The 12,238-nt window shown below is 46.6% G+C and overlaps 1 protein-coding gene across 2 annotated transcripts; it reads right to left on the bottom strand.

The window, feature by feature from the left end:
- Positions 1–394: 394 nt before the first annotated feature.
- On the bottom strand, positions 395–11,462 carry zgc:92360 (arf-GAP with dual PH domain-containing protein 1). Of its 2 annotated transcripts, none has more exons than XM_081710498.1 (11): positions 10,986–11,462; positions 8,947–9,077; positions 8,366–8,457; positions 6,673–6,755; positions 6,362–6,474; positions 5,258–5,404; positions 4,920–5,003; positions 4,573–4,635; positions 2,589–2,657; positions 1,818–2,049; positions 395–659 (listed from the first exon to the last, which is right to left on the bottom strand). In XM_081710498.1, exons 1-11 carry the CDS (start codon positions 11,071–11,073, stop codon positions 631–633), a joined length of 1,131 nt encoding a protein of 376 aa, XP_081566624.1. In that variant the 5' UTR covers positions 11,074–11,462; the 3' UTR covers positions 395–630. The 2 variants fall into 2 exon arrangements, with proteins under 2 accessions (XP_081566624.1, XP_026870581.1); XM_027014780.3 differs by having other exon boundaries at positions 2,589–2,660; positions 10,986–11,460.
- Between the last annotated feature and the right edge of the window lie 776 nt (positions 11,463–12,238).

The following is a 12,238-nucleotide window of genomic DNA, read 5'->3' as shown; positions in this document are numbered from 1 at the left end:
ATCCAAACACTTGGGCTGGCGTGACATCTGAAGAACATACGGTGCTTACTTACAGGCTTAATATTACAGGAGAAAAACAAAATTTCACTACTAGGGGGCACATCGACACATGGTGAGAATAAAAGGTACAGATCGGAACCTGCGCGACTTTGTGGCTCGTGTTACGCTTTTCTCTTCCTTTCTGTACATCCTGGAGCGTGACCATTCAGTCACCAGAAACCAGCCATGTTGTGTCCTGTTACTTTCTTAAATAACTCTGTCTGGTAGATCTGAGGACTGAGAAGACAAGCATAACCCAGGGCCTCCACGAGCCTGCGGCCTTAAAGATCTGACAGATCAATAGCGTGGAAGGTTACATAAACATAGCTCCTATTACGGCTCCTACCACCGCAACTTGTAACAGTACACAAACCAGATCAGCTTTACAACGGCCATTACTCAAATGATCTTAGTAGTTACAGAAAACACAAATACATGTTACACTCGAGATCTTAAAAGTACTTATTGAACTTGAAAAAGATACATTAAAATTAACACGTAGTGTTATGTCTCATTAGACTCATTAAAGCTGCAGCTGCAGATGTGAGAATTGAAAGGTCAGGCTGGGGTCACGACACGTATCCGACTCCGTCAGTGTTTATGCTTGAAGAGGGCCTCCACTGAAACAGAGGTCATAAAAACACATCAGTGAACGTGAGCTTGTTTACAAACTTGCAAACTGACATCTTAAACGGAAAACCGCGAATGAGACGCTACGGAACGTACCGAACCACATCACGTGTGTACGGAACGTACCGAACCACATCACGTGTGTGCGGAACGTACCAAACCACATCACGTGTGTACGGAACGTACCAAACCACATCAGGTGTGTGCGGAATGTACCAAACCACATCACGTGTGTACGGAACATACCAAACCACATCACGTGTGTGCGGAACGTACCAAACCACATCACGTGTGTGTACGGAACGTATCAAACCACATCACGTGTGTGCGGAACGTACCAAACCACATCACGTGTGTGCGGAACGTACCAAACCACATCACGTGTGTGTGCGGAACGTACCAAACCACATCACCTGTGTACGGAACGTACCAAACCACATCACGTGTGTGCGGAACGTACCAAACCACATCACGTGTGTGCGGAACGTACCAAACCACATCAGGTGTGTGCGGAACGTACCAAACCACATCACCTGTGTACGGAACGTACCAAACCACATCACGTGTGTGCGGAACGTACCAAACCACATCACGTGTGTGCGGATCGTACCAAACCACACCACGTGTGTGCGGAACGTACCAAACCACATCACGTGTGTGCGGAACGTACCAAACCACATCACGTGTGTGCGGAACGTACCAAACCACATCACGTGTGTACGGAACGTACCAAACCACATCATGTGTGTGTACGGAACGTACCAAACCACGTCACGTGTGTGTGCGGAACGTACCAAACCACATCACCTGTGTACGGAACGTACCAAACCACATCACGTGTGTGCGGAACGTACCAAACCACATCACGTGTGTGCGGAATGTACCAAACCACATCACCTGTGTACGGAACGTACCAAACCACATCACGTGTGTGCGGAACGTACCAAACCACATCACGTGTGTGCGGATCGTACCAAACCACACCACGTGTGTGCGGAACGTACCAAACCACATCACGTGTGTGCGGAACGTACCAAACCACATCATGTGTGTACGTAACATGCTTTAACCACACTAATCACGTGCTCTCCGTGAATCCGTGATGTGATGATGTAATCTGACACATGCAACACCGTTGGCCTCCTCACCGCTGTACTCCTGTGGCGACATCTGCGCACTGGTGACATCGTTGAAGTGCTTCAGCCAATCCTGTTGCTCTGCCTCCGACTCGCAGGTGAACAGGAAGCTGCGCTCTGGCGTCACTATGGTGATACCATGCCGCCAGGCGCCGTTGCTGTGGGTGCCGCTCGGCAGGCCGGCGTGGGCGCTGTAGCCCAGGTCCCGATGGCCCAGGAACACCTCACCCTTGGCGAACGCGTCCTGCCATCCATAAAAACACGCCACAAGGGGTTTGTGCGACATACCACTTTTGAGCTTTTGAGCTGTAAAAGGAAGTGAGGACATGTGGGTTTACGTGTGGAACGTGTGGGTTTACACTAAGTGCATTTTGAGTGGTATTGATAAGATGAGATTGCCCAATGGGTAAACGACTTTTGGAGGCACAGACATAATGGTTTAGAGCACAGAACAAGGACCGGCTTCAGGAAGAACCAGCTCCAGGGGAATTCACACTGTGATTGGCTCTGCTTCAAAAGGACGTAGCAGCCGCCCATGAGGGCTGACCTGAAATCAGTATTTTTAGTCTAAAAGCGCACCTGCGTCTTGAAATTGGAGCTGTGCTCAGACCGGTTGCTAAAAGTATCTTACAGATACTTCCTTCTGGCCAGGATAATTTCACACAGAAACTTGGCAGCCAGTAATTCGATATTGGGAATATTGTGTGAGTGTGAGTGTGAGTGTGTGTGTGTCTATGTGTGTGTGTTTTCTAAGACCTGATGAGAGTAATAAACTAGTCTTACCAGAGGATCTTTGAAGTACATGAGCCTCCTGTGATCCAAGGTGAACCAGCGCTTCTTAAAACCCTCTGTCTGCTGCAAAGGAGAGAGAGAGAGAGAGAGAGAGAGAGAGAGAGAGAGAGAGAGAGAGAGACAGAGAGAAAGAGAAAATAAAACTAGAATTATTGCGAGTACACTCGTACTGCAGATCTGAGCTAAGCCATAGCACAGGTTCACCTGTCACACTACAGGCTCTCATTCAGCTGCACAAATCAAAGAGCAAAAAGAAAAGGAGAGAGAGAGAGAGAGAGAGAGAGAGAGAGAGAGAGAGAGAGAGAGAGAGAACAGTGAAGGGCAGAACACGGAGGAGCTTTATTACACCTGCAGTGACATACAACACAGCCAGTAGTGACAAACTTCCCTTGCACAAAGTCTAGCCGAAGGTCCGGCACGGCTGTGTCGGGCATCATTGTGCGCACAGCCGTGGTGGAGCCGTCTAGACGTCTGCTGGCAGGCAGTAGGGCACCACCCAAAGACTACAGCGTAATGAGCAGGTGTGTGTGGGTTTCCAGGGTAATGCGGGTGGCGGGGGTTTCCGGTCACTGCTGCTCCCTTGTAAGAAACGCAGCGAGGCTTCAGGAATTCCCGGCAGCAACTTCAGGATCCGGTTAGGGCTGCCGGCTCGTCGACACACGGATTTCATCGAAATGGTTTGTACTGGGCCCTTTGTTTGCTGTGGGCGTGAGACTTCATGGGGACTCAGGTGAGGCAGTCAGGCTCAGCAGGTCTGTGGTACCCCCCCACACTTCCACTGTGCTGAAATCTCATATTAATAGTGTAGAACTGCACGACCAGATGGCTACTGGTTACTGACGCTGTTGGGGGGGGGTCTCTACACGCATTAGTATAGCAACTGTTCAAACAGGAAGACGACGGCGTATTTACCAAAATGGAAGTCATTAGGACGCGATTCAAATCCCGCTGTTTGTTTATAAGATTCACGATCAGTCTGTTATGTTTTTTTCTGTTGCCTGGTGCACACCTGCACAGCATCCCTGTGTCCAGCTGAGTTGCACATGCTGATAACGGCCTTTGGCTGCACTGTGATCTGGCTTCGGCAAAGCATGTAAAAATGACCTCCAATTACATCCTGTAGAAAAGTTCCTCTGCGATTACTTTGGGTTCCTATCCCAGTCATGGCAGAAATTAGTTTTTTGCAGTAAATGATTTGCCGACAAAGTTGCAACTGGATGTGCGCAAAGACAATCGTCAGATGGATTTCAAACCCGAACCCAGAACAGTTTTGTGTTAAATGAGGCTGCACATGAGAAAGCACAAAGCCGAGCTGCACTGTTCCCAGATCAGCCAGAGGTGTCTGACACAAAGCTGCCCTATCTGCCCCAACCTTCGTCAGCTCCTAATGAAAGCGTGAGTCTAATACTCGGGTGCCCCTGCCCCGTCTCCAGTCCTGGAGGGCCAAAGTCCAGCAGGATGGTGATTTCCACTCCAACACACCCGCTGAACCTGGTAATTACCAGCTGGGATGAGTCACTCATGTCTGAGCGGGGCGCAAAATAAAACCGTTAATGACTGAGAGGGACATCTTAAAAAAACACTCTAGAACACACTACACCCTAACGGAGATGGCTGGTTTTGAGGCCTGTAACTCTCTCTGTTCCAGTATCCTCGTGTGCACTATAGACATCTAGAAACTTCCATATGTGAAGTGTGGTATAAAACACCTTACCTAAGCCCGGGCTGGGAGACACACAACAACAGCTGTCTGCCAGATCCCATGAATTCCATGATGGCTAGATTAGTGTTTGCTCTTGAGATGTCAGTCTTACAGAATTAACCTGATTACATAGTCATGTGTGAGGAGAGAGGAAGGTCAGCACCTCAGTGTCCCTGACAAAGGCCTAGGGCTTGCTTATGATGAGTCACCGATGAGTCACCGATGAGTCACCGATGAGTCACCGATGACTAACAGGTACAGTGGGCCTCTTACCCTCGGTCCTGTCTTCTCCATGTATCCCTCTTTCAGGAAGTTTCGCGTCAGCTTGGGCGTCAGCTGAAAAGGGAAAAAAGCATAAGTGCATCAGCTAACACCAAGGCCACGCAGATCTGTAGTGAGTAGGTGTTCCAGGCCAAGTGATCTGATCTAAATACAGCTGTGCTATTTAAAACAATACCAGAATTGGGGATGCAAAGATGATATCAATGATGATATAAAGAGAAATACAGGAACTGAAAACAAGAAGAACAGTACTCTTTAAAATAAAATGACTTTGGTGCGTGCGTGCGTGCGTGCGTGCGTGCTTCTGTGTTTGCATGCTGCATCCTGTATTAACATACCTCAAACTCAGAAGCTCCAGGAAATGCTACTTTTAGATAATGCAACTGGACTGCTCGGATAGAGTTAAACCAGTCCACTATTTCCTAATAAGGAGAGAGAGAGAGAAAGCGAGCGAGAGAGAGAGAGAGAGAGAGAGAGAGAGATGTAAAGATTGTGTATTACACTCCCACCTGTATGTCATTAACAGGTAAGTAAACCGTGCATGACTGGTATGAGCAATCCACACTGGCAACCAGCTCAGTGACATTTAACCCTGGACCTGTGTGTCCTGTTCTATTCACACACAAAGATCGAAGCATGTGCTGAGTCGTCAGCGTGTGTGTGTGCGGTGACACACCTTGCTGCTCTCGTGGTAGAGGAAGATGTTGCGTGTGCTGTAGTCTTTCAGGTAGGTGATCTGGAGGCCGTTGGGGTTGCCGATCTTCTCTGGCTGGAAGGAGGCGTTGATGGTGTCCACCTTGATCACCGCTTTTGGCTCCTTGGCCTGGGAGAACAGTGAGAGGTGCACACACACACACACACACACACACACACATACACACACACACACACACACACACACACACACACACACACACATACACACACACACACACACACACACACACACACACACCACACACACACACACACACACATACACACACACACATACACACACTCATACACACACACACACACACACACACACACACACATACACACACACACATACACACACTCATACACACACACACATACACACACTCATACACACACACACACCACACACACACACACACACACACACACACATACACACACACACACACACACACATACACACACACACACACACACACACACACAAAGAGACTCAGCCATCAAAGAGATATGGCATGCAATATCTGCTTTTACTTTTTACTCAGATAACACCCAGTTATCTTTTCCATAAAGCCGTAAGACCTGGAATGTCTTATAGATTTTCATCTTTGTATGCTTTGAATTTAACCTGCTGGTAATATAAATAGACATAATCCACACCACCGGCAGTCAAGCACAGCAGTGCAGACCCAGGCCAGGAGAGGTCGTGCGTGCAGACAGCTGGGTCTGATTGGTGGTCGCCTCCCACGGCCCGACACGCCCGCTCTGAGGCCTAAAGCCTCTTATGACCGCTACCCCACCCAGCTCATAAGTGACTTGTCTTTCATAGTGTTTCAGCTAATAAGCACCTATACCAACACTGAGGTTCCAAGTATGCCTATAATCCCTGATTCAGGAGCGAGCTGCAGAATACCCAGACAAGGAAAAGGTCCAGAACGTTTGGATAGGGCTGTGTTTTTTAAGATATTGTAACTGTTATGGACTCAGAAGTCTTGACATATGTGTCGTTAGATGTTGTGTTTACCATGAATAAGCGCGCTGTTTCAGAAGAATATTTTTTGGTGTGTGTAAAACTCACATCGGACTTGGTGAAATACTTGAGCGTTCCTTCCCTCTCTGACAGGACAAATCGTCTACTTAAGAACTGCCCGTTGTCCCGCCCCCTCTTCATTAGCATTCCATCTCTGGACCCTGTGATTGGTGAACCATGATTATCAGGAAAAATGCAAATCCTGATAAAAACACACACTAAATCACAGTTTAATCGATGCTTCCACTCATGTCATGCCTAAGAGCTGTTTTGAGATCAATCAATTTCTATTTTACAATGACAGAAAGTGATATTTGACTGCAGGAACTGGTCCTAGACCGATTTTCAAACCCACTTACCCTCGTCGTATACCAGCGACTTCCTGTCTTGTGTAAATTCCATTCGCTCATATTTAGCTTTGATCCATTGCTCCTTCAGGACCCTGTAACCACACACACACGCGCGCGCACACACACACACACACACACACACACAGACACTTGCTGTGACGCTTTTCCCACTGTGCCAATAACCACTAGATAAAGGTTCAAAGTGCACAAAATATAATTATGATTAAAGCTTGCACAAATCCCTCAGTCATGTGTCGTGCTGAGACAGACCGGTTGGGTGTATAAGTGTACAGGTCTGTAGGTCTGACTGCTTTGGGTTAGTACATTAACAAGTACATTTTCTTTTTGAAAAGGGAAGACATTTTTTCGTGAGCCCTTCCTGTGTGGTTTGGTGCTATTGGCGGTGTGATTAACACCCACAGGTTGGTGCAAGCATGCCTTAGTATACACACTGTGTATGCTAAGTGTATGCACACACAACCATGTGAGCTATAATGAAGCCCCAGAGCATCATGCAGACAGTAGAGTCAGAAGGTCAGAAGGTCAAAGCTTCATCAGCTCCTAGTTCCTCAGTTCCACTCAGGCTGCTTCAACACTCTCTGTGTCTCTCTCTACAGCTCTCTATCTCCCTGTGTATGTGTGTGTCTCTCTCTCTCTCTCTCTCTCTCTCGCTCTCTCTCTCTCTCTCTCTCTTTATTGGCATGATATTATAAAATACCTACACTGACAAAGCAATACAGTATTTGTAAATAGATTTTTATAGAGAGTTTTAAAAACAAATAAATAAAAACGAAATAACAACAACAAAAATCAGAAGAACATCAGCATGAACCAAAAGGGAATACAATGAAATAAATAATAACGGTAACTAAGAAAAGCACATTAGATTACAAACTGTGGTTTTTCTGATGGTTTTGTATTTTGCACATTTAGTTTGTCTTTCTTGACAGGTAGTGGGTGCAGATCCACCACCTTTCTGACCACACCCCCTCTCTAACCACCCAGTCTTCCATGTGCCTTGCTGATTCAATGTCCATCTAATAGTAATTCATTCTGTATTTTGATTCATAATTCATAACAGATGGTCTATTTTCTAGGTTGTTCTTGGCTAGTGGTGGAGTTGGTTGTTTGGGTTTTGTTTACTGGTGATAAAGGCTTTGTGGTGAAGGGAGTCTGGGTCTGACTGGTGAAGGTGGTACTGGAATTTGCAACATCTTGTCTAAGTAACCAGAAAGAGTGATAATCTCTCTAGTTCAAGATCTGATGTCCAGATTAGAGACATTCCAGATTTCCTAGAGGATGTCTTTGTAGAATGTGGTAACTCTGTGGTAACACGATGTGGTAACTAAATTTCATAGCTTTCTGTTTGGCCTAGTGCCATTTTTCACTGTGTGTACTGGTTGAACTAATATTAAAATGTGTTCGCTGTGTACATAATTGGTTGAACTAATGATTTAAATGTTTTTAATCAAACTGTGATTATGGGGATTCAATCTAGAAATTGTTTTTCTGCTTGTATAGTAAGTTCTGCCTGCTTTTTCTGTTAGCCTTGCTGTTCACGGCTGTAATGATTTATTGCCGGCACATCTCGCACTCCGAGCATGTGTGTAAATCCAGTCTCTCCAGTGACCACAAAATGGGAACCTCCCCTCAGCTGAGGCGGGCGGGCCTAGGGGCAGGCAGTGTTGCCATGGCGACTTACTGGCAGTCCTTGTGAGTGGGCTTGTAGTAGTAGGCTGGCACGCGAGCCTCGTATTTGATCTTGGCAGCCTCGTTGCCGTTCTCTGCCATGAACTGGGACAGAGGAGAAGGAAACCAGTCAGAAACCAGTCAGAAACCAGTCAGAAACTAGCCATACGGCGAAGGAGCACCTGCATGCGCACCTCTGCCGCGGACTCTGCCCACTGTGCCACTGCCCTGCTCGAGCAGGACACGTTCGTCACGCAAGCTCCCAGGAACCAAGATCGTTCCCATGTGATAGAGGGAATGTCACGCTGCACACCGTCTCTTTAATTGTTACACGGCTCAAAGGGAAACTGGCAACAGGGATGATATGCACCATTCATGCAGGATATATGGGATGTAGCAATATCTCTGAGCAAACTGATATATTAATGACCACCACGCACCTGCGCATTATAAGGACGGCTAGGGGTTTGCTAACTGAGCTAGAGATGTTTGGGTAGGTGTGCAGGGTAGGTTTGGGGTGGTTTTTATGTTTTATAACTGGGTGAAAAGGGCCAGAAATGGAAGCCGGGGCTGGAAACGGGGGGGCTCACCCACCTCCACTTCGGAATCCTCCCAGCAGGACAGTCTGAGAGACTTGACCTTTCCAATGTCGGGAATGTTCCGGTGGATTCCGGAACAAATGAGGCAAATAAAAACTCCCAGGGAGCAGGATCCCCATTCTGGATCTGAAATAAGTGAGTGAGTGAGAGAGAGAGAGAGAGAGAGAGAGAGAGAGAGAGAGAGAGAGAGAGAGAGAGAGAGAGAGACAGAAGAGAGAGAGAGAGAGAGAGAGAGAGAGAGAGAGAGAGAGAGAGAGACAGAGAGAGACATAACTTAATGGGTGTTGCTAATGTGCACGACAAAGTGCAAACTGTAATTTCCCTCTAATATTTAACTCTGTTGACAGAATTAGAAACAGAGACCCTTGATTCCAGCATAGATAAACTGGCTCCTGTATTGCACTTGAATTGCCCTCTTTCAAAACATTTAAATGAAATAAAGTTACTTTTTTTGATGCATGTATTTATTACTTGCATTTTCCGTTTCTTGTTCAACACTGCACCCTCATTAAGACTTTTTTTCTGTTCTGCCGCTACTGTTTTGTGTGTGCATCAAATCTATTCAATAACTTGTTACACAGCCTCGAGAAAAACCCATATTGCCATAGATATTATGTAGCATGGAAATGTGTGCAAGCGTGGTCACAACATCATAGAGAGCCAGAGGTGCTGCGGAAAAATCAGTCTGATTCAGTCAGAATGAGACACATGCATAAAACAAGGAAGGGAAACAGGCAAATCCAAAGCCACTGCTTTAGCAATAATTAGGGGAATAAAGTGTTCTGCAAACTTGTAAAGTCCCAATGAGAAAGAGTGAAAGAGAGGTACACACGAAGAAAGAATATGTGTGTGTATGTGTGTGTGTGCATATGTGTGTGTGCGTGTGTGTGTGTGTGCATATGTGTGTGTGTGCGTGTGTGTGTGTGCGCGTGTGTGTGTGTGTGTGCATATGTGTGTGTGTGTGCATATGTGTGTGTGCATATGTGTGTGTGTGTGTGTGTGTGTGTGTGTGTGTGTGCGCGCGCGTGTGTGTGTGTGTATTACTGAGCAGGAGGAAATGAGCAAAAAGTGCCAGGTTTGTGTATTGTTGTGTGTTGAGGGCCAGGTTTGTGTGTTGGTGTGCGTTGAGGGCCAGGTTTGTGTATTGTTGTGTGTTGAGGGCCAGGTTTGTGTGTTGGTGATTTCTTTTCACCTTACACATATACACTTATAGTTAATCTCTCACATACATAATTTCCTGCAATGTTTATTTTCTGACTGTGGCAACACCCAGGGCATTTTATCTTATACGATGCACAAGCACTCCTGTATTTAAATCTCTCTCTATCTCTCTCTCTCTCTCTCTCTCTCTCTCTCTCTGTCTTTCTCTCTCTCTCTCTCTCTCTCTCTCTCTCTCTCTCTGTCTCTCTCTCTCACACACACACACACACACACACACTTATATACACACGTATATAAGATCTTAGAGCACTGATTTTCTGCCAGTTTTCTTGACATACATAAATTCACTTGTCAGCATAACCTTATGGTACATTTACATCATCTGCGAGGTTCGCAGTTATTCGCTACGGGCTGCGTATCTTGTGCAAGTGCGAATCTAATTCGAGAACTCGACGAGAGCTCGCGTGTCGAACCAAGAAAATCTCGAGCCTACATAAACGGAGCATGCACCAGCCACGGTGAACCTTGCAAAAGTAGCTGTTACTCTACTCTGATTTATCTTCCCCGAACGTTTATTCGACCGCATGGTAACGAACAGCCTAAGAAAACATCTGGATCGTGAGGACTAGTTAGTTCCACCCCAAACTTTCACACCTTCCTCTAACGATGTAGATCAAACAGCAGATTAAGCCGCAGCAACATGAGGAGAAAAAAAAGAGTTTTAATGATATTATGTCAAGATGCAAAGTGCAAAAGCTGAGCTTGTGCAACGGCTCTACGCGGCTGTATCTGAGTGGAGGTATTTTGTCTGTGGCATGTTCCTTCTTGTCCGGCCTCGCCATTCGGAGCGTAATTCCATTAATACGCACTCACCGGGCGCGCCGCAATCCGCGCAGGCGGTGTTGCCCGCTCTTTTAAGGACGTCTCTCAGCGCCCGGACTGCCCGTTCGTTGGTCGTCATCGTCTCGGTGCCACTTCCGACTCTTCTTCGGGCGCCCGCGAATCGCACCTGGGAGATCACACAAGTCCTCACAAGCTCGCAGGTTAACGAGCACACTGGCCCGGTGCCGGCGGAGATTTACCCCGTCGCGATCCGCAGCTGCGCTGATCTAACAGCCTAATGAACTCTCGAGGCGCAACAACCGAAAAGTCGCATGGCCCTTTCAGAACAACGAGCAGGTAAAAGACTGGGAACGGAAACCGATATCGCGTCCGTGCGTCCGCGGAGACGGGACACGGCCGAGCTGCGTGCCGGTGTGCCGATGTGGGAGTGTTTCCACGCCTAAACACTCGGAAGTGAGAGCTGTGTTTTGTTCAAACTTGCTCTTCCTCATGAAAACATACGCCACCACTGTTGCGCAATCCCCATGATACGCTGCTAACGTAGGCTGGAGAACACTGCCCTATGAGCGCTAAAATGAGGTTTACTCTGGAAAGACCTGCCACGGTGCGCGTCAGACACGCCAAACTATTACATAACGATGGTTTAGATAAAGAAAACATACACACGAGTTTATCATAGTTCCACGTTAGAGGCTAAAATGTGAAATAATTGTCAAGTGTCAAGTGACACACATTTCAAGTGCCCATTTATTCTTAAAGGTAAAATATATATACGTACCAGATTTAACAGATTTAAGGCAACCACTAGGTGGCAGCAGATCACCGCGTGCCTTTCTATTTTACTGGAAACTTATATATATATAAACTAAGCTAAGGGGGTCCTACAATTTGAATAGTCTGGTAGGCATGCCTGTCAGTCAGGTATTCGTTTCCGTGAGGCAGGTCTACTATAGAGTTCACAAAAATTACTATTATGAAAATATGTGGCGCGAGCGTGAGCTTTATACGGATGTGAAAGTTTGGATTGATGAGAGACTGCGATACACAGATTTACTCTACATTTATAAATATAAATTCTAGCCATCGGATAAGTAAGACGAATTGCTTTTATTTTTCATCTGGGCGAAGTAACGACGCTCGCGACTGTTTCGCATATGTTTGCTTCGACGGCGTCGACGAGTCGCAGTAATGCGCCGTTGACCTTACTGCCTGATCCAATTTGGCAGTACCAGGAATAATAAAAAAGGATGCTTAGACGTGTCATGCCAGGAACGCAGCTCAGA

This window comes from Electrophorus electricus, chromosome 3 (genome assembly GCF_041902795.1).
Source record: "Electrophorus electricus isolate QZ-2024a chromosome 3, ASM4190279v1, whole genome shotgun sequence".
Taxonomy (NCBI): Eukaryota; Metazoa; Chordata; class Actinopteri; order Gymnotiformes; family Gymnotidae; genus Electrophorus; species Electrophorus electricus.
The sequence above is the reverse complement of the archived record's forward strand: the minus strand, read 5'-3'. Positions and strand labels throughout refer to the sequence as shown.

Excerpts from the sequence above, each read along its gene's own strand:
- zgc:92360 (XM_027014780.3), bottom strand. The coding sequence starts at position 11,073 with ATGACGACCAACGAACGGGCAGTCCGGGCGCTGAGAGACGTCCTTAAA. Across the intron at positions 9,078-10,985 it reads CGCGGATTGCGGCGCGCCCG|ATCCAGAATGGGGATCCTGC; the intron begins GTGAGTGCGTAT and ends CACTTATTTCAG. Across the intron at positions 4,636-4,919 it reads CTGGAGCTTCTGAGTTTGAG|CTGACGCCCAAGCTGACGCG; the intron begins GTATGTTAATAC and ends TTCCCTTTTCAG.